Source organism: Eretmochelys imbricata, chromosome 2 (assembly GCF_965152235.1).
Source record: "Eretmochelys imbricata isolate rEreImb1 chromosome 2, rEreImb1.hap1, whole genome shotgun sequence".
NCBI classification, from domain to species: Eukaryota; Metazoa; Chordata; order Testudines; family Cheloniidae; genus Eretmochelys; species Eretmochelys imbricata.
This window is the reverse complement of record NC_135573.1, coordinates 107,629,696-107,652,686: the sequence shown is the minus strand read 5'-3', so window position 1 is coordinate 107,652,686 and position 22,991 is coordinate 107,629,696. Positions and strand designations below refer to the sequence as shown.

At 39.5% G+C, this 22,991-nt stretch overlaps 1 protein-coding gene across 2 annotated transcripts in view; it reads left to right on the top strand.

The window, feature by feature from the left end:
* CDKAL1 (CDKAL1 threonylcarbamoyladenosine tRNA methylthiotransferase) overlaps positions 1-22,991 on the top strand; it is a 652,485-nt gene that overhangs the window by 477,441 nt on the left and 152,053 nt on the right. For both annotated transcript variants that reach the window (XM_077810573.1, XM_077810572.1), the window contains one exon: positions 11,092-11,272. In XM_077810573.1, the coding sequence (XP_077666699.1) occupies positions 11,092-11,272 (181 nt within the window). The remainder of the gene's footprint in view (positions 1-11,091; positions 11,273-22,991) is intronic.

Genomic DNA, 22,991 nt, shown 5'->3' with positions numbered 1-22,991 from the left:
CTTGCTATTGAATGTTAGTTAATAGTTTGTTTTTTTCTCTCCGAGTTACCTTTAATTTGTCACACTGTCTGAAGCTACTTTGCAACTGGATATAGTGCTCACTTTATTTTGTCAGATTTAGTTTTTAGTTACAGATTTAATAAAAATTCAGTTAAAGACAGTGTATCTCTTACTTGCCTGTTCTGATGGACAGTTTGATAAGAGGTACACATAGCATTCCTCATTGAGATTGGTATGATGAATGATTCCTTGGGCCAAATATATTAAATTTCAAACAGTTTAATTGCTTATAATATAGATCATTTTCGTAATTAAGATACCTTATTTGGATGCTACTCTTCAGTTTTGTTTATTTTCACGACTGGTCCTTGGAATGTTGTGTTGCAATTATTTAGTCTCATTTTGTGTTGCCTTAGCAAATCTTGAATGTGGATCATGCACTGCCACATCCATTCCTAGGTGTTTAGCTACTTGGGGGCTTGCTGGAACATGTTCAAATATTCTAGGACAGAAGGTACAAAAGAACCCCATGCACCAGCTGTCCCTCAATTCTTGTTTTTCTCTCTGTATTGCAAGCTACAGAACTTCTGTCTCTTCTTGTCACATTTATTTACAAGTTTGTGGGGGGTTTTCTCTTTTTTCTTATTTATTTTTCAATAATTTAATAATTTTAATTTTTTTAATACCTTTTCCTCTGGAGTATAAGTGCTGATTATCTCCACTTGCCTCCCATGCTTCCTGGTTACCAAAAGCCCCAGCCACCACCTACCTGGCTGTAAAATCTTCCTGTTGTCTCTCCTGTCAACCTCTAGTTATGTTGTCAATGCAAAAAACACACTGAAGGGGCAGGGCAACAATAATAATACTTAGCCTTGTATAACTCTTTTCATCTGTACATTTCAAAGTACCTTACATAAAGGTAAGTATTATTATCCCCATTTTATAGATGTGGAAACTGAGACACAGTGACTCCCAAGGTCACCTCACAGTCTAGTGGCAGAGCTAGGAATTGATCCTAGATGCAATTCAGTATAGAAATAAATAATCAAAGGACTGCTATTGTGGTTGTATTATTAATTTTCTTACATTTATTCCTTCAACCTTCTGTTCTTATTTTCACATAGCTGCCTCTGGCTTTCCTGTGTGCTGCTCAAATGGCTGCAGAATTTAGGTCGGGGTTGCCAAAGAAATCTTTGTTGTTCTCTGAGCCAAGTGTTTGTCAGTTCCATTCATTTTATAAACTAGTTGCATAGCTGATCCTGTCAGTCTAAAAGATCTTTTTCCTCTGGAGAATACTCAAATATACTTATCTGGTTCACAGGCTACAAGTGGGTTATGTTTGTGCTTCATCAACTTGTAGGAAAAATGTTGGTGCAACAGCTCTACCTGCTTGGTGTTTCCTTGTGTGGCCTGAGTGACTGAGTCAGTCTTCAGGTTTATGCATGTTTGGTGATGAGACTTGCTTGTACTCAAAACCAAGGAAGTCTGAATCAGTCCTTAAAATGCAGTGATCTCCCTACTGTGTTCACCACCAAAGAAATCTCCAATAATAATTTCTCTTGAGATAACATTTGGAGATGAAAGAGGAGAGGAACCCATAATTGAGGAGACCCACTTCCCTTCCCCTGAGGATATCTATGTTTTGAATAATACTGTAGCATTTCAGAACATGGTCTAGTGCCTGTCTGAAGTCTTGGACATACCACTGTCAGCTCTTCATGTAAAAAACCACAAGTTATTTGACATCATACAATTTGAAGAGGAAGGGTAGGTAGCACCACTCCCCTATGAAGTTTTGCAAAGGAGTTTTGATAACTTGCACGAGATAACTTGTATTATTAAAGCCTGAGAGCATATAGCAGATTACACAAAAGGAGTTTGGGGTGCTTTTTGTTTGTTTGATTCCTTTCTTTAACCAGGTTTTTGGTCACAGTAGCCAAAGGAGGGAAGTTCTTCAGATCCCCTCATCTGAACCAGAGGTCCAGAAATCTGGACCAAAGTGCTGGAAAATTGTATGCAATGTTAACGCCTGTATCTGAAAATTGCCAATGAATGGATTATTTTGGCAGATTATGACTTGCAGAATTGGTTCAATGTACTTCAGTGTGCAAGAGACCAAGATTACTGATCTGAAGCCATCACTTGGGAATGAGTGGGAGTGACTAAAGACCCTCTGGGGCAGCTCTTTGTGTGTCATAGGATATACATCCAGGCGCTTTGCTCTCAAAAGTAATAATATTGAGAAGGTACTTGTGGCTCCCAGGATTTCTGATAGGCCCCCAAGTTCCAAGAAAAAGTTCAAGACCTTTCCCTTTGAGGATCCTGATGACACACTGAGAATTTTAAAGGAGAGCTACCGTCTACTCATGGTATTTCTCTCAATTATCCTTTAAGACAAAAACTGCCATGCAGATGCCTTCAGATGATTTCATCTATGATACCAATCTCATCTGGAGGTTTGCTGGACGCATTGGTTACCAGACTACTAGAGTGAAGATTTCAGAACGCAAAGACATAAATGAGATTGAAATCTTGACGGTTAAAAATATTTCTCAGAAGAAGTGTTGCACCTCCACCAATGTAATCTACGCCATCATGTGCCAGCAATGCCCCTCTGCTATGTACATCGGCCAAACTGGACAGTCCCTATGTAAAAGGATAAATGGACACAAATCAGACATTAGGAATGGCAATATACAATAACCTGAAGGAGAACACTTCAACCTCCCTGGACACATACTAACAGATTGAAAGGTAGCCATCCTGCAACAAAAAAAACTTCAGGACCAGACTTCAAGGAGAAACTGTTGAGCTTCAGTTCATTTGCAAATTTGACACCATCAGCTCAGGATTAAACAAAGACTGTGAATGGCTAGCCAACTACAAAAGCAGTTTCTCCTCCCTTGGTGTTCACACCTCAACTGCTAGAAGAGGGCCTCATCCTCCCTGATTGAACTAACCTGGTTATCCCTAGCCTGATTCTTGCTTGCATATTTATACCTGCCTCTGGAAATTTCCACTACATGCATCCAACGAAGTGGGTATTCACCCACGGAAGCTCATGCTCCAATACGTCTGTTAGTCTATAAGGTGCCACAGGACTCTTTGCCGCTTTTACAGAAGCAGACTAACACGGCTACCCCTCTGATACTCTCAGAAGATTATTTTTCATAAACTTAATATTTTTATGTCCTGGCAACAAGTATCTGTGTGAATTTTTACATTGTGCAATTCTCCTTTTTTCATTTAACTTTGATACGATACATCTCAGAAAAAAGTCCTATAACCCATCCTCATTGGGAGCACTGATCTGTACTCCCAGGCCATCTTTATAGTCTGACGCTAGGAACAGGTGTGTTACTGTTCATATTGTTGCTTCTAGGGTTGATTTAAAAAAACAGTATTTTCCTGTTATTGGAAAAAATCTTGTTTAAAAACTCTTGGAGAATGTTAAATCATTGGTAGATTTAGCACATTAAATATGAGGTGCTGAATAGGACATGGAGAAGCAACTTTGTTGTGCAAAGTAGTTTCAGGGAATCACAGGAAATGGTGATGAAGCTGTTAATAAATTGCATTTTATCTCCTAATTTCTCTTCATTTAATTTCTTGATTGGATGTGGATTTTGTGAAAACTGTTTACTGAAGGCAATGTTTGCTGTAATTAAAGCTGCATGAAATGATTTGTGTGGAATCTGAACCTGGACAAATTTCACACATTTGCTGATGATTTACCATAGATATTGTGCTTTTGTGAAAATTGGTTTGTTTTTCAGGAACCTAAAGTTACATGTGGTCCGTCTTCTTCCCAGTCAAATCACTCATGGGCCTTTCTTCCTTCTGGATATCTCTTTCTAGGTATTTTTTTTATAGTGCCCCTCACTGTAGCATCTAAATGCCTACTATGTTTTTTGGTTGTTGTCCCCCAGAAAGGTAAAGCATTCACCTCTCTCTAAGCAGTCAATTATGAAAAAGACAGAGCTGACCATACAGGTGTCAGAACTGGACAGGCATCAGGAAACCCAACTTCCCAATAAAGGGTCTAATCAGCCCCTGAAATCAGTTTCACCACATTGTCTGAGGTGTTAGAAATATATCCCAATAGTTATGAGCACAAAAGGCCCAATCCACTTTTTGTGATGCTTTTATCTTAGACTATAATGTTATCAATGTAGAATTATTACAGATTTTCAAGTGCAGATGCATTCATTTGTTAAGTGAATCCTTGCCTTCGATAACAGTAAGTGTTAAAATAAATGGCCAAAAGAAGTTAATCTGTGATATTTAGAGATCCCCCAAAGGTCCCTTCTTCAATCTTCCTTTTCATAGGTAAACTCACCCATCCTGTGCTCATGTAGAATCTTAGCACCAATAGGAATCTGATCAGAATTAACAGCAGCTCCTGCCTTAAGAAAACACCTCAAGGAAAAGGAAGGAAAGCTTCTGTACCCCCAAAGAATCTTTGAGCAGTCTTGCTGGAGGCTAAAACAAAACTGTTGCCTAAAAATAGAAGGAGAAGGAGTAAACCCCCCCAAAATCTTTGGCAAGGATAGAGGAAACACCCCATCCTTACGAAGGCAAAGAAGAGAATTAGTAGGGTTTGGGGGGATGAGTATGAGTCTAAGGAATGTGCCACAGAGATGCTCAGTGGGCTTGTTACAGTGACTGGTAGGTAGTGTAGAGCTCTCTCTGCTGCTGCTGCTTGAGAGCCCAAGCAGCCCATCTCTCCTACTCTTTCAGCAGTCTTTTGACCTGCTGATGGGAAGGAGAAGAAAGCAACACATCCTGTGTTCTTATCTCCCAAGTTATTTGTGATTAGGCCCTTCCTTCACATCACTTGGGGTTAGGAGACAGAAGATCAAGCAGGTCCAGTTTCTTTTTTGTTTTTCTCCATCCTGGCTGCAACTCGCAACAAGACAAACAGAAGCAGTTGTCTGGATCTCTCAGGCAAACAGGAGTGGGGAGCTCAGAGCTTGGAGTCTGTTTCATTGTAATTGGCCTGTTGCAGGATTTACCCACGCCCTGTTCCTATTCCTCCCCTTCTCCTCCCCCCAAGCTCTTTCTTCCACCTTTGGGAGGTGGAAGACATTTCTGTTTCTGTCCCTGCAGTCTGAAAGGGTTTCTTTCCAGATGAAGGATAAGACACTTGTATTTCTTCCCTGCCCTCACTCTCCCAAACATCCCTCCACCTCCTTCTCTCTCCCATCTTTAGAGGGATGTTCTCCTTGGCTCCATCGTGACTGCTTCCAGATTCTTCAGTAACCGGAGGTGCTACCACATCAATATAATGGTCTTTGGACTCCGGCTCATTAAAGCAGCAACAGTAACTTCTACCCTTTGGGCAGACACGGATGTCCCAGGTGGTGCTTATGTTGCTGGCCCCAACTCCTCTTCAAACCTACATGAGCAGGTGGAAGAGGTTTAGCTATAGGGAAGAAAGGAGATAGTTAGGGCTTGTCTCCACTAGGAGATAGACGCTGCTGCAATAGATGTAGCAGGGGTTGATTTAGTGGGTCTAGAGAAGATTAAATTGATGGCAGAATGCTCTCTGATCGACCCCGCTCCACCTCTCTGAGAACAGTAAGGTAAGTCAACCGGAGAGTATCTCCCTTTGACGCAGCGCAGTGAAGACACCGGGGTAAGTCGACCTAAGGTACATCGACTCCAGCTACGTTATTCACATAGCTGGAGTACCGTAACTTAGGTTGACAAACCCTTAGTTCAGAAACCCCAAATTAGCAAATTCCCATAGACACAAATATATTTTTCTGTAGATAAAGTGTGCCATTCTTCAACTTCCCCTGATTTCTATAAAAAGTACATTTTCGATGTAAAAGTAAAAGTACATTTTCGATGTAAAAATCCAGCAGAGATTCTTTTGTAAATAAAAAGAAAAGGAGTACTTGTAGCACCTTAGAGACGTGCCACAAGTACTCCTTTTCTTTTTGCAGATACAGACTAATACGGCCGCTACTCTGAAAACTTTTGTAAATAACTATTCTTCCTTTGTTTTTTGAGCCATAGCTGAGTGGGTAGAGATAATAGCACACCCTCTTCACAGCCAAAATATTTACTCCTGGGGAAATTCTGCAGTACTGCGTGTGTGCATAATTAATGAGCCACACATATTTTTAATTTTTTGCACAGAAAAAAGCTTCTGCTGAAATGTTGCTGCAGTTCTTCCCTTTGCCAACCAGAAGGCATTGTGGTGATAGAACAAAGCAGCAGCTCCTGGCCAGCTAGGGAAGAGAAAGAACCTACCTTCTTCACAGCACCTGTCAGGCCAGGTCAGGAGACAGGAGCCATGGGGATACAGACAATGTGGGGTGCTGGGGGGATCAGATAGGAGCTCAAAAGGGCTAATGGGGGAGGACAGCCTGGGGCAGGGGCTGAATGGGAGTGGAGCACAGGGGAATGGGGGGAGGGACGTGCAGGGCCACATGGTGATGGGGAAGGGTGTGCAGAGCTACACAGGGACAGAGGGTGGCTGAGTGGGGCTACAGAGACACATGGGGACAGGGGGAGGGGGACAGGGACACATATGGGGATGGGGAAAGTGGGTGTCTGGGTGGAGGGACACGTGGACAGAGGGTACAAGGGCACATGGGGGTTAGGAACACATGGGGACAGGGGGCAAATGTACCTGGCTGAATGGGGGAGGCTAGGGGTCAGCCAGGGTCTGCATAGGGGATGCTCTCTAACAATTCCGCTCCAGCCTCCCAGAAAACCTGTTCCATACTTTTCCCACCCATACCCAACAACCCAGGCTCCTTCCCAGCAATTTATTTCCCTCTCCCTCAGCAACTCCATTGCCCCAACTCCCACAAGCCTTTTCACTGCTTCTGTGAAGTGTAGGGAAAACGGTTCTGTATTGTAGTTTAAATGAAATATTACTCAGAGTTCTGTATTAATATGCCTAGTAAGGAATCCATTTGTCAAAAAACATTTCCTGAATCTTTTTTGTTTTCTGTATTGTTACAGACATACTTGCTGTTAGGGTATTTTGAAATAAATGACCAAAAATCATTGAAACTGGTGTGATTATATTGTGTTATTTTGACAAATAAAATATGTAGAATTTTGCAGAATTTTAAAATATTTATGTGCAGAATTTTAAATTTTTTGGTGCAGAATTCCTTTAGGAGTAAATATTGCAGTGCTTTAAAGGTTTATTATTGCAAGATGTAACTGTTGCATTGTGTCTTTTGAGGAATTTGTCAGGATTAAAACTTCCTTTAAATGAACTGGAAAGTCTTTCATCAGTTTGAGAACAGCAGAGAAGTAATGGTATATGCCAAGTGCCCCCAATAACCAATCTGCTGGTCGCATTCAGGGCATAAATACATTTGCAAGTGGTCTTATATATGTTAAAAAATTATTTTTATCCTTCATAAAGTCCACTGTGTATTCTGGATTCACCAATGATGCATTCTGGAGCATCTCTACTGACTCTAGAAAGACCCAGCAGATATCAGACTATAAAGAATTTTTAGAACGTTACTAAAAACTCATGTATGTATTAAATACCTGTTACCACAGAATGATTAGTAGTAACATTCAGCACTTAATTCTGTTTAACTTAAAACACCATATCTTTACAGTTCATCTTTAAAAGCAGCTTATTTATTTGGCTGATACATTTGTGAAGAAAAACTGATCTTTGTTGCTTAATTTTATATTTTATTTCATAGTCGGATCTTTACTTCCGAGTAAAGAACCTTTCGTTGCTTTGTTTCAGTCTCTCAGACACCAAGATAGCTTAGTTTTCAAATTTAAATGTTTTTAACCATACCCTCATTGTTGTTCTTCCCTTCTGCTCTGTCATTATGAAAATGATTCTGTGTATGTGGAATAAACTCCATTTATTTGTATTTGTGTGTGTTTGAGAAGCACAGGTAGTTTGATTGTTTCAGGATTGGATTTTCTCTTAAATGGAGTTTACACACACTGTACCTTGTCTCCCTTTTGAAAAACATTTTTCCTTAACATTTTAGTTTGTAGTCAAAAGTGATATAAAAACAGCACACAGCAATGTTGTATTTTAGACAGGCATATTGGATTGGGCTATAATTAATTGCTGTTGCTGAATAGACTCTCTGGTCTTTACTCCATTTCCCAAACCTAGTTTTTCCATTGTGTGTAGCATAATCCCATCCAGGCAGAAATCTAATTACTAAGATAATTAACACCTTATCACCAAACAGAATTCAGACATTTGTGCAGTTTATGAATTTAAAAAATGTTTAATTTCCTTTTCACTCGGGGCGGGGGGGGAGAACACATTTTACTGAATCTAGCTTGATTGAACCTTATAATTCATGTTGCCTTAGAAACAGCCCAGCTGAGATAAAGGATGGTATCACCAGTACTTTAGTCAATAAATGCTTACACTGCTGCCAACAATATCATTAAAATGGCTAAAATAACTAACATATAGTGGTCTTGTCAAACTTAATGAGTGTTTTTATTAATGTTACAAGAAATGTCAGCTGGTGTTATTTGATATTAATTTTGAAGTAATATATTTTGTCTCATGTAAGCCTGCCATTATAACTCAAAATATGTGCTGTATGAGCAGGGGAAGTGTCATAGAATGCAAAATTCCTCTATGTTTATTCAGTTCTTAGCTACCGTGGATGTTTACATTACTTCATTTCAAGTAGAACTGTATATCCTGCCGCTTATGTCAGACTTAGTTAACCAGTGGGAGCCACTCCAGGCTCTTTGGCCCACAGCAGCAGATTGTTTCACATTATACTTACATTTCAGCTATTGGTTCCCACTTAACTTTATTTAGCAAGAGAAAATCAAAAATCCTGTCATCCTAAGTGAAAGGGAAACAACCACGTGTTTTCCCATTTTATACCTCCCACTCTGCAAGTCTTGCAGCAGTCTGAGAAATATAAATTAATTTTCTTTCTTTTTCTTATTCATTGGCTTTTTTGTAATTATCATACTATCACCTCTCAAGCATTAATTAATTTAATCTTTCAGACAAACCTGTCAGAAAGTAGTTGTCCCCATTTTATAGATGGTGGATGAAGACGCAGAAAGACTAAGTGACTTTTCGAAGGTAACACAGGAAGTCTGTAGAAGAGCTGGCATTAGAAATCAGATTTCCTGACTCCCAGTTCTGTGTTCTAACTACAAGATCAAACTGACCTTCCTGTCTTGAACTGACCCTTACTTCTGTGGCACATTAGTGCAGCTACTTAATTTGCTGGAGAGATGCCTCTTGATTCAGTGTGTGACATTTTTTGTCAAAGGGTCACTGTCTCTGAATTACTACCAGCAAATGCCATGGTGGAACAGACAGGGAATCAAACCAAGGTCTTGTGAAAGACAACACAGAATAGTCCCATTAGTGGTTTCATTAAACGCATATCCCTTTTTATTGCCCTAGAACAAATAATAGTTCTCTTTGGACATCTAAATATTACACAGATGGTATTCAGATGATAGGTATTTGTTTGTTCATCTATGTTACTAGATACCTGGATAGGGAAAATGAGAGAACCCAGCACCACCAGTGTCCTGTCTGGGGAATCCATCCCAGATTTTGGGAGGAAGCGGTCAGAAAGGAGGAAGATGAGTGTGGGGCAGGGAGCAGATCTGCATCTGCATGCTTGGGGGCCACCATAGAGCTGCAGAGTGGCTTAGGGACCAACTGTTCAACTCAGGACCAGATATCCTTTCTTCTTCTTGGCCTGAGGGAATCAGATAGGACCAGTCTCTACACTACAGCATTCACACACGTAGAGTTTGGGTTTTTTTTACATCCCAACCCTTGCTTTGGTATAAAGAAATCAACCTATTATATACTTATTTAGCTCTGACATTTCCTTAAAAGTCATATTCCTTCCAGTTTGTCAATATGTTTCGTACTGGGGTGCCAAGAAACAACTTAGTATTGTAAGTACCATATTGATGCTTATATAGCACTTTTCATGAGTAGATCTCAAACGGAGATCAGCATTCTTATCTCCATTTTACAGATGGGGAAACCCAGGCGCAGAAAGGTGAAGTGACTTGCACAAGGTCATCCAGCAGGCCAGTGGCAGAGCTGGGAATAGAATCTAAATCTTCTGAGTCCTAGGTCAAGTTCTCTATCCACTAGCAACACTGCTTGAGAAGGGACATTCATTTCTCTTAATTATGAGATGTAACTAGCTGAGGTAAAAAGTTAAGAAAAGTTGCTGTTGCTAAATAAAAGGGTAATTTTGTGCTAGTGCCTAAGAATAGTGAATTTTTGTAGTGAGACAGAGTGGGTGCAATAAAACCTTTTTTGGACCAACTTCTGTTGGTGACAGAGACAAACTTTCAAGCTTGCACAGAGTTCTTCTCAAAAGCTTCATTTCTCATAAGCTTGTCTCAGTCACCAACAGAAGTCTGTGTAATAAAAGATACTACCTCACACACCTTGTCTCTCTAATATGCTAGGACCAACACGGCTACTACAGCACCACAAACAACAATTTATTTGTTTTTGTCTTTTTTATGGGGAGAGTGGATGATTAGACTTATTTTAGGGAGGAATGAGTTAGAAGGTTGGTTCTGAATAAAGGAAGCTTTTGTTAACTACAAAAGCCAAATTGGACTGGAATTCCTAAACTCTTCAGGATGTCAGGTCCACATCTTTGCCCTACCCTTTCTGCAGTGTTACAGCAGTGCAAGCGATTAACTAATTCTAGTAATAAAGCCCTGGAGCTTATAAACTTTGCAGACTGAGTAACTACAATTAATGAATTTACAAGCTCAGCTGGTAACCTGTGGTTTCAAGTGCCTGAGGAATTAATCCAGGAGGTTTTCATTCTTGTTCTTTTTCAGTTATGCGTCAAATATTTACTGCAACTTCTCTCTTGTTTTCCATTCTTTGGGTTCTTATCTCTGTACCACGTTTTTTATTGTCAAAGAAATGGCCATTAAAAATCCCACTGTACTTTTTCTAGAACTGGTGTTAGGTCTTAGTTCTCTAGCCAAAGGCAAGTTGAGTAATTATTCCTTTCATTTTCAAGGGAATGAGATTTTTATGTAGGGTGAGACTTCATGTACCAGTTCGCTGTTTAACATTTTTTTCCACTTCCATTGCAGAGTGCCTGGAATAACAATTGCTACAGACATCATCTGTGGTTTTCCAGGGGAGACAGATGAAGATTTTCAAGACACCATGAAACTTGTAGAAGAGTACAGGTTTCCAAGCCTCTTTATTAATCAGTTTTACCCACGTCCAGGGACTCCTGCTGCAAAAATGCATCAGGTTCCAGCCCTAGTGGTAAGATCTATTTTCTTGAACCATTGTACTGGATAGCTCATTTTATGTGGCTTTCATGTTGCGCCAAATGTGAATGTACAGTATGCAGTGTACTGAATTAAAACATAAGAAATGCTTATTGGAGAATATGGTTTTGCAGCAGAATTATGCCATAATTAAAATGCAGTTTTATATATTTCTATACAATAAACTGATAGCCTTTAAGACCTTAGCTAGAACATGGGATGCCTTGCCAGATTTGAAGTTTAAATTACTGCTCAAATTATTAATTGGGTAAAATAGCATCAATAACAGGTTCAGGTGGTTCTTTTCACTTTGACTTTATAGTCATATATTCTTCCTAACGTGTTTTCTGGGTGAGTCTCTTGTTACCAAGAAAAAGACAAAGTTATGTTTCATATTTTCTTCCAATTTTTGAAGACTTGTGTGAATCCAGTGATGTGATATACACATTGCAAGTGAGTCTATGCAAAATAGTATGAACTGAATGATAGTTATCTTTGAATTATATACTAAAGGTCAGATTTGCATGTGACTACTTCCATTCCGTTAACTACTACTTCATAAATATCTTCCATGATTCTGCACAGTTTTAAAATCTAGTTTCTGCCTTTAGCCTATATGGTAAATGTCACTGGTGAAATTTGTGTATGTAATTATAGTTAATCTTCTAGGTTTCAGAATCTTCTATGTTTGGCCATTGTGGTTATATAACTCTTTCCAATTATCAAGCCATCTCATCTCAAAATCCCCAAGAGAATAAAAGCCACATTTTAATATGAGGTAGTTGGCTATCAACTGTATTCTAATTGATATAGATACTTTATATTCCCTTTTTGTCATAAGTGATAATAATGACAATTATGTTTAAAGGTTTAGTTTGATAAATAATCTGTTTTGAATATGCAACCGTGTAAATGTGCATACTTGCCTAACCTGAATCTCTGAACAAGAGAATATACCATTCTGATGCTTATAAAACCATTTAAACTTTTCATTGGTGTTTGTACTAATGTAAATAACATTTGTATGCACTGCATTTCCAATCAGGATAAAATCACAGCCAGCTAATGTTGTAGGCAGATAAGAATATATCACACTTCATTTTGTGAGGTCATCATGACTCACCACTCTTTGAAGAGAAATCAGTATATTTATTGTTGTATCTCTTCCTCAATAATGTCAAAACCTATGCAAATATAGTCTCTACTTACTGTCAATATATACCATACCTTTAATGAAAATGGAGAATTGGGTTAAATTTGATTCCTTTTATTTTATTGTTCAAAGAAGTAAGCTTTGAGTCATTCATTATTAATCCTTTTTTTTTTTTTAAGAGCAACTTATATAGGAAAGTGTAGAGGATTTGGGCACAAAAGATGTTATTGTGGTGTGGTATGATAGTTTAAGTAAGTAAGCTCACTCAGTTGACTGAATTTTTTCTTTCTAAAATGCCCATCACATTTTGTCATTGTGGATGCCAATATTTAAAATACAGCAGAGCAATTTTGACAGTCCAGGCAGGTTAAAAATGTCAACATTTCGGATAATTTCTGGTTTTGGTCACACAGATACAACCCCATTATCCTCTGTGGATTGCACTGCAGTAGAGGAATTTGGCTTCTTGTTTTTTTCCTGCAGAAGTGTAGTTAAATACAATTATACTGACACTAAATATTAATCACATATGAACTAACTCATTTTTTTAAAAGCTAGATTTAAACTTAGGGGGCGATGACATAATTTTAGTGAAGCGTGACATTTTCACTTTGTTCTTTTTTGTATAATTTGCTACTTTTGGGGAATTAGAACCTTCAAAAAAGCCATTTCTGTTTATGTTCTATTGCTGATGAAAAACTGTAATTAACAGGTATTCTTTTTCTCTCCCACCTTGTTTCTTTTTTGTAATCTTCAGCAACTCTGAGTTATATATTCTTTCATCTCGTTCCGGAAATACAGGATAAACTATCAACTGGAGCAGGAATAGTTTATAGTAATGTCTTGCCTTTTATATTCACAGTGATTCTGGATAGTAGCTAATGGCCCTCCTTGCAGTGTCAAGAATTCACAGGCATTTCGTTTTTCATTCCTTGTCCAGAGCACCTTATAATTACATATCTTTCTCAGTTGAGAGAAGAGACTATTATCTAACCATGTACTCCTATCCCTTTCCCATTTTTTACAGTGCACGTCATCTTATTGTTAATGAACTGACTTCAGTCTGTTCACATAGAAACAAGCAACACACGAACCTATTACAGTAAAAGAAGATATTGTATATAGTACATCATATCTCTGATCTAATCTCATAAGCTAATTCCTTGACAGGAAGCTCATATGTTATTAGCTATGAGGCGTATAGGTTTCTTTCAGCAGTATTTCTTCTTATAAAGAATTTTTGGACACATTATTTAACTAGGGGCACCAAACCAGTGACTGACTATGATATTACGTTACAGTTGCCAACCTTCTCTTATTGCGCAATATTGAATATGTTGGCTGTTAGTTTTAGCATTGCAGATATCTGCAGTGGGAAAGACAAATTGCTGTTTGTAATCTGCTCCCAGCCTGTACATTGTGTTTCAAGACAACCTCATTGGTCCTAGTCAAGTGGTATCTATGGTGGCAACATATTTGCCCTGTCAAATCCTTTAAGTTCACTCTTTTCCAGGGGACCACCTTTCCTCCAGGCACAGTCCATGAAGTAGGCATAGTAATGTTAACACTAAGTTATTTTTGGAGGAAAATCTCACTTGGGAAAATCTCATTTGGACTTGACATAATAGAGTATTCAATAAATTCTACTTGGAATCTTTCTTCCACATAAAATGTTACGTTATTGTTGAAATCCATACTGGCACTGATCTGTGTCCAGAAGGGAAGTTGACACTAATCCACTACTTTTTATGATCAGAGCAGGCTGATCAGGCAGAGAGGCTGTAGTTTTTCCTTATTCTATTGGAAATCTACCATGCTTGGAAAGTCAAATATATCTAAATGACTCCATCGCCTTACAACCATTAATTTTTCTTCACAAAACACTTGTGAGGCAGGAAAGTGTTGTTATTCCCAGTTTACAGAACTGAAGCATTGTAAGATTGAGTTGCCCAGTGTCACACAAGGCAGAGCCACAAATTGAATCCAGTGCTCCCGAGTCCCAGTCCAGTGCCTTAACCATAAGAGGATCCCTCCTCCCACATCCCCTAACAAAAAGCTAAATAGTTATTTGTTATTTTATTTTATTATTTTTATTGAAAAAGCACCAACTGAGATCTAGGCAGAACTAGGCACCATATAAACACTGAGGCAATTATTTTTTGTATATCTTCACACATCCACATTGGTGAGGCCTCATCTGGAGTACTCTGTGTCCAGTTTTGGGCCCCACACTAGAAGAAGGATGTGGAAAAATTGGAAAGAGTCCAGCGGAGGGCAACAAAAATGATTAGGGGACTGGAACACATGACTTATGAGGAGAGGCTGAGGGAACTGGGGATGTTTAGTCTTCAGAAGAGAAGAATAAGTGATTTGATAGCTGCTTTCAATTACCTGAAAGGGGGTTCCAAAGAGGATGGCTCTAGACTGTTCTCAGTGGTAGCAGATGACAGAACAAGGAGTAATGGTCTCAAGTTGCAGTGGGGGAGATTTAGGTTGGATATTAGGAAAACTTTTTCACTATGAGGGTGGTGAAACACTGGAATGCGTTACCTAGGGAGGTGGTGGAATCTCCTTCCCTAGAAGTTTTTAAGGTCAGGCTTAACAACGCCCTGGCTGGGATGATTTAGTCAGGGATTGGTCCTGCTTTGAGCAGGAGGTTGGACTAGATGACCTCCTGAGGTCCCTTCCAACCCTGATATTCTGTGATTCTATGATCCTTTTATTCCCAGAGGTTTAGTCAAAATATGGCACAAAAATCCTGTGACTTTCAGATACTGTGACTTTCAGTCCTTTTTGGCAATCTCTCTGATTTACCTGAAAGAGTCTCTGGCTATGCTGACCAGGTATGTACTGTGATTGGAAACCGGCAAAGAAAACCATTATGTTGATATACTGAGGACGTACCTGGTAGAAATTCATACTTACAGGTACATTTTAAAGTGGCTTTAAAATATGGCATAAATTCCTGTTTTTCCTAAAAGCTAGTGGTCTATCAATGTGAAATTTTACACATGCACCTTGTATTTTCTATGTAGGTTTTCTTTGGATTCTCTATATAATTTTTTAATAAATCGTTGAAATTGGTCTCTGACTGAAATTTGGGCTTGTCGCTGACAACATAAGGAATCACCATCTTCTTAGGGGCATCTTAGCTGTATTCCCACTGGGAACAAGGTGAGGGAATGGCCATCTTTGCTCAGGCTCTATTAGCTTCACTTCCATTAAGAATCAGAGGAGATGGCAGCCATTTTGAGATGTCAGGTTTTCATGTATTTCTCTGTAGAAAAACATCACTCATCATCCTCTGTTGAAGAAGAAATTTTCAGTTATGAAGAACAGTACAAAAAAAAATTACTAATAAGCCTAAAAGTATGTTTTCAAAACATAGGTACCAGTTCTACTCAAAGGGATGCTGGATCAGGAAACTCATGTGTGGGGCATGTGCCAGTGAGCATGCTCAAAGTCACATAAATCCTGACACTGCTGAGCTGCGTGGAGCCTAAACATTTTTGGGAATCTCAAACTAACAACACCCCACTCTCCGCCTATTTCACAACCACCACCACCTTCTCTCTTTTTTGTGGGAAAGGGCTGGCCTGACTAGGCATCTAACTCCAGGAAAGGATTCATGGTTGTGAATTCCAGGTGGTGATACGCACCTCCCTTTGGCCTGGATTAGATGCCTATATCCCTTTGAAGGGTGGGGCTTGTGATACTCCCTCCTCAGTATTTCCTATTGATTAGCCTAGGTAGCTACCCTCTTCTGTGTGCTGGCTTTCATGGATCCCTTAACTCTCCCCATGCATGGTATAAGGAAGCCTGGACACCTAACTTGGGGGGTGTGAATCCCACTGTGTGGTAGGGTGCCTAAAGTTAAGCGTTACAGTACTGAGCTTAAGTCCCCTTTGTGGATCTAGCCTCTTGTGACTAAAATAAACAGAATTTGTTGTAATACATAGAGGGGTATTCCTGTAATATACAGCTCTGTACACCTATATTCTCTCTAATGGTAAAATTTGCCAGCTCCAAATCTTAGAAAGGATAAAGTAAATTTTACTTGCTGATAACTAAAGTTCTTTTGCTCAAATCCCATATATAAGTATGCATTCATTCCTATTATTCCCATTTAGAACTGAACTGGAGTTGCAGAAGGCTTCTGTCTCAGTGCAAAAAGCTACTTATGCAGTGTTTATGGTTAATTTTTAAATCTATTAAAACAACTCCAGGGTACTCACAGCTCAGCATGCAACCAAAGATACTGACTCGTGTGATAAAATCAAAGAAGTTAGTTACCTGTGGGTAACCTCAGTCTGCAGTTAAAATGTTATTATTGAACTCTACCCAAGCTTTCAAAAGGTAGTTATTTTAAAGCCAGTACCAGCTTCAGGTCGTATCACTTTTGTTTGTTTGACCAGGTGCTGAAGTGAAAAACTTGTGTTTGTTGTGGAGACAGTTAAGCTGGTGTGTTGTAAAGCCAGTTTTATTCTATCTGAAAGCAATGAATGGTCTGGCTCTGAAAGTTTCTGAGAGCTCAGTTCAGGCTGAATCTGTGGAATGAGTTAAATTCCACAGTCGCAGCTGGACTTCACAGAGTCAGACGCATAGGAAGGGAGAAGAATATTTTGACTCTGGCTTGGAGCCATATCTTGTGAAATTCTTGCAGTGGTGTAGTTCAGAGCAACAGGCAGAATGTGAGTCTCTGAATTCTAAAGAGTGTGGGTTGTGACTGTCCTGCTGAAAAAGCAAGTCAGAGTTCAAAGCCGGAGTAGAAATTCACCTGGGAAACCCCGGCTGGCGCTGTACTCCTTTGAATTCAACTTTGTTCTTACAGCAGCAGTCTTCAGAGCACTGACTAGAATGAAAATTACTGGCTTCATATTACTTTTACACAAAATGTGGTTTAAAGGTTTTAGCTTCCCAAAGAAAATGTACAGTTGCAGATTTAGAGTGAGCTGTACTGTCAGTAATAGTACACAGCAAAATAAAACAGTTGTGGAAAATACACAACTTCGTTTCTTGCTGATTTTTAAACTTCCCTGTAGTGCCAAAAACACTCGTCTGTACTACATGTAACATTACTGACGTAATTGCTGATGCAACCATTGGTTTTAGCCGCACAATTATTGTCCCTTAAGAATGAAAAAGAAACAAAACCAGGAACTTAACTTTATCCTTTGACAATTCTTTTGTACATGCCAGTACAGGTCTGTTGTACTCTTCTGCCACACCTCCCTCCCCTTTGTGATAGTTATACAAATTACTGAAATGGATCAAAGGAGGAGTTATCCAAACAGGAGTTTATAAGAAGAGACCTACATTACTATTCCATATATATTATCTAACTTCATTCATTTCAGTTTGCAAGATTATAGTGATATTTTTCAAACTAAAGTTATGCCTGAGACAGATGTACAACTAGAAAAGGAATTGAAGGGGGCAGGCAGTTCCTAAAAGATGTAATACTAGAGGCTCAACATCAAGCTATTCTGACACAGAGGAAAGATAAGAAGAGCCACAAGCGGCCAATGTAGCTGCACAAAGAGCTTTTTAGCTATCTAAGAACCAAAAGTGATACATACAGGAAATTGAAGGAGGGGCATGTCACCAAGGAAGTATACATGGGAATAGCGCGAGCGTGTAGGGACAAAATCAGGAAATCCAAGGCAGAGAATGATTTACAGCTGGCAAGGAATATTAGAGACAACAAGAAGGAGTTTTTCAAATACATCAGATAAAAAAGGAAGATCGAGGAGGGTGTGAGTCCACTGCTCAATGGAGAAGGTGAGCTGCTAACGGAAGATGATAGGAAGGCAGAGCTGTTAAAAGCCTGCTTTGTTTTGGTCTTCTCAAAAAAATTACATGTGACCAGATGACTAGCAAAGTTACTACAGACAATAAAATGGAAAGGATGCAGATAGGGATAAGTAAAGAACACATCAGAATTAATTCATATCAGTGGGGCCAGATGCTATTCATCCCAGGGTACTGAAGAAATTAGCTGAATAAATCTCGAAACTACTGGCAATAATATTTACAAACTCATAGGTAACAGGATAGGCTCCAGGAGACTGGAGAAGGGCTAATGTATGGCCCGTCTTTTTAAAAAGGGGAAAAAGGAGGAGCCAGGGAACTATAGACCAATCAGCCTGACTTTGATACCTGGGAATCTACTGGAACAACATATAAAGAATTCAATTTGCAAGTACCTGGAGGATGGGGTAATCATTAGCAGCCAACATGGATTTATTAAGAACAAATCATGCCAAACCAGCTTGATTTCCTTCTTTGACAGGGTAACTGGTTTGGTGGATAGGAGGAATACGGTGGACATAATATACCTGGACTTCAGCAAGACTTTTGACGCAGTCCCACATGACATTCTGATAGGTGAACTGGAGAAATGTAGACTTGGTGGAACTACTATTAAGTAGATACATAATTGGTGAAACAACCACAAATAAAGAGTAAATAATGGAATGATGTCAGAGTTGAGAGAGGTCTCAAGTGGGGTTCCACAGGGATCTGTCCTGGGTCCAGTGTTGTTTAACATCTTTATTAATGACCTGGTTGTAGAAATCCAGAGAGCATACTGATGAGAGTTTCAGATGACACAAGGCTGTGGGAAGGGGGGAGGTTGCCTACACCTTGGAGGATAGAGCTAAAATTCAGAGGGATTTTAATAAATTGGAGAACTGGGCTAGAGACAACAACTTGAAATTCAACAAAGTCAAATGTAAGGTGCTACACTTAGGAAGGAAAAACCAAATGCACAAATACAGAATGGGGGATAACTGGCTTGGCAGCAGCAGTTTTGAAAAGATTCTGGGAGTTGTGGTGAATCACAGCCTCAACATGAGTCAGCAATGCGATCTATTGCAAAAAAATCAAATGCAGCATTAGATTGCATTAACAGGCATAGCATGCCAGTCATGCTCTACTCTACTCAGCTTGGGGCCACTCTACTCAGCTTGGGTTAGGCCTCTGCTTGCAGAACTGTATCTAATTTTGGTCACCAGTGTATAGAAAGGATGTAAACTGGAAAGGTCCAGAGGTGAGCGACAAAGATGATCAAAGGGACGGAATGCAAGCCATATGAGCAAAGGCTGAAGGAACTGGGTATGTTTACTTTGGAAAAGAGGAAACTGAAGGGGGACAAGTTAGCAGTCTTCAAATACTTGAACAGGCGCCATAAAAAAGATGGAGAAAAATTGTTCTCTCTTGCTACGGAGGGCAGGACAAGAGGCAATGGGTTCAAACTACAGCACAGCAAATTTAAATTAAATCTCAGGAAACCTAACTGAAAAAAAGAGTAGGACAATGGAACAGACTGCCTAAGGGAGTTGTGGAAGCTCCTTCACTGAAAGTTTTTAAAAGGAGGGTAGATTGCCATCTGTCTCGGATGGTTTAGACACGACAAATCCTGCATCTTGGGTGGGGGTTAGACTAGATGATACTTGTGGTACCTTCTAACCCTCTGATTTAAATAAAATGGGGGGTGGGGGAGGGAGTAGGCCCTGTACTTGTTATGAGCTGCATACACAAATACATATCACAGTGCCTGCATGGAGTCCCTTTCAAGTAAATGCAATGAGCTCCTTGCTGGACTGAGGCTTTAAGGGAGACATCAACAAGACAGTATAAAGTTGAGGGTTGTGTGTTCCTCTCATCCCACTGTGGTTGTACTTATGGCCTTGTGTATGTCAATGTGTTCAGATATGGGGGTTTCAGTTCACACCATAAGAAGATTTGAGTCCAGGTGTTAAACTTGGATCTCGATTGAGATTATGAAACCTCCCACTCTTACACAAGAAAGACACTGGTTTCATTTGGGCCCATCTCTGTCTTTTACTCATTTTAATTACAGATAACAAACTGCCATAGTAAACAGGACACTGTTTCAGACTGCTAAAATTAATGAAGCAAATAAATATCTTCTCTATTAGTTTTTTTTATTATTATTATTCTTGGTCTTATGTTTGATGTAAGGCATTAGTCTGATTAGAACTGGTTCATTGATAAGGCTCAGCACCACATTGAAGACTGGTTATAAACTACAGAAGATTTAGAAGTATTGTCCTTAATGTAATTTCTGAAATCAGATGTGTGCATCAGAACAGTAAAACCTGTTTGTTGAGGATTTGGCACTCCTGGAATTCCCATGATAAACCTGAAATACTCTGGCAACTCAAAACAGTCCGTGAAACAAGTCTCCACTCAGGTCTAATATTAAAAATGTTGCTCAAATTGGTAAAGGTGTACTAATTTAATACCTGGCTGCCTAGAGATTTGGAGTTTTTAATTCAGGTTGAGTATGTTGGTTCTGTGTCTATGTATGCTGTTACTGATAGTCATTCCTTTAGATATAATATGGATAAAATCCACTGATGCTTGAATATATTTCTAAAAAGTTAAAACCTTGATAAATTTTAGGCAGAAAAATCCCAAGAATAATTGATTAGTATCTGTAAAAATGGATATTCCCTGTATTTTAACTGATGATTATTTCCAGACAGTAAAATTGTCAGTGCCAGAAGTCTTCTTATAGCTCCTGCAATGTACTTTTTTAAACACTGCAGAACTTTGGATTTAACTCAGGTTTAATTTTTGCTTAACAGATCCATTGTAAAGTGCAGTATTTGCTTTTGGATTTGGTTTTATTTATTTTTTATGTCTCATGGAAGAGAGCGAAGGTATACTATTTGCACATCATGTTATTGGTCTGATCGTCCTCAAGGGCTCCTTTTGGAAGAAAAAGATGACACTAACCCAGCCTGATGTGGGCTCTGAATGACACCACCTGCACTTGAACTGTCTTTAGAGCTCCAAGTGCACCCCCTTCAGAGCCATCACAGTTGATCGGGTCACTGGGTGCTTTGGAACTCATATCTTCCACTGTTTTGGTTGCTGAACATGCACGTCAAGTCAACATGCTAAAAATCCATGTGGAATTTGGAATTGATGAAAAACTGGGAGGAGAGAGAGGACGGAATAATAGAGCAGATCATTTGCGATAAAGCAGCAAGACTAGGCAATCCCTTAGGCACAAGACTTTTTTTATTTTTCCGTGGCTCTCTGAAACCTGACAAACATGGACATTAGCTATTGCCTTCCTCCTTCATTTGGTGATATTATACCCCTTGAACCCTCTTTCTCCTTCATGGTGACCACTGTTGTGCCAATCCTTCATCTTTTCAGGATGATAGAAAGCATCCAAGCCCACTGTCAGACAGCTGAACAGATCAGTTTGGGAGCACACCATGAAGAGAGCAAAAGAGAGTATTGTAGCCAAATTGATCCTGGGCTTTAGATACTCTGTATAGCAGATAAGTGCTTAATTAACACAACAATATTTAGTTTACTATTCGTTATAGTCCCATACAGATATATGTCCCAGTATGGTAGATTGGTAGTCTGAAGAGCAGTTGCTTTATCTGTTACCCAGATGTCAGGCTAATCTGCGATAGTCCTGACACACACAAAAAAAACCCCTCATACTAGTCAAATACTTTTCACTCAGTGAAACACTAAATGAGACAAGTTTTCTGTTCAATTACAGCATCATGCTTAGAAAATGCCCTCTTCCAGCAGCCTGAGGTATTCTAGCTGCTTTTTGTATTGAATTCATTTGGAAAAAAAATCCCATGTACACCAGGCATATTACACAAAAAGAAGTGCAAAAATTGCCATGCTAGATGTGGCGGATTGGGTCACAGAAACCCCCTTGGGAACTGCCACCTGCTCTGCTGGGACTACCTCTAAGCCCGTGTCAAGGTTTCTTCGCCACTCTGAACTCTAGGGTACAGATGTGGGGACCTGCATGAAAACCTCCTAAGCTTACTTTTACCAGCTTAGGTTAAAACTTCCCCAAGGTACAAACTATTTTACCCTTTTGCCCCTGGACTTCCACTGCCACCACCAAACTTTATCTGGGTTCCTGAAAAAACATAGTTTGGAAAAGTCTTTCCCCCCAGAATCCTCCCAACCCTTGCACCCCACTTCCTGGGGAAGGTTTGGTAAAAATCCTCACCAATTTGCATAGGTGACCACAGACCCAAACCCTTGGATCTTAGAACAATGAAAACCTGTTTCCTTACAAGTTTTATAGTAACAGCCGTGTGAGTCTGTATTCGCAAAAAGAAAAGGAGGACTTGTGGCACCTTAGAGACTAACCAATTTATGTGAGCATAAGCTTTCGTGAGCTACAGCTCACTTCATCGGATGCATACTGTGGAAAATACAGAAGATGTTTTTATACACACAAACCATGAAAAAATGGGTGTTTATCACCACAAAAGGTTTTCTCTTCCCCCACCCCACTCTCCTGCTGGTAATAGCTTATGTAAAGTGATCACTCTCCTTACAATGTGTATGATAATCAAGGTGGGCCATTTCCAGCACAAATCCGGGGGGGGGGGGGGGAGAAAACCTGGATTTGTGCTAGAAATGGCCCACCTTGATTATCATACACATTGTAAGCAGAGTGATCACTTTACATAAGCTATTACCAGCAAGAGAGTGGGGTGGGGGAAGAGAAAACCTTTTGTAGTGATAAACACCCATT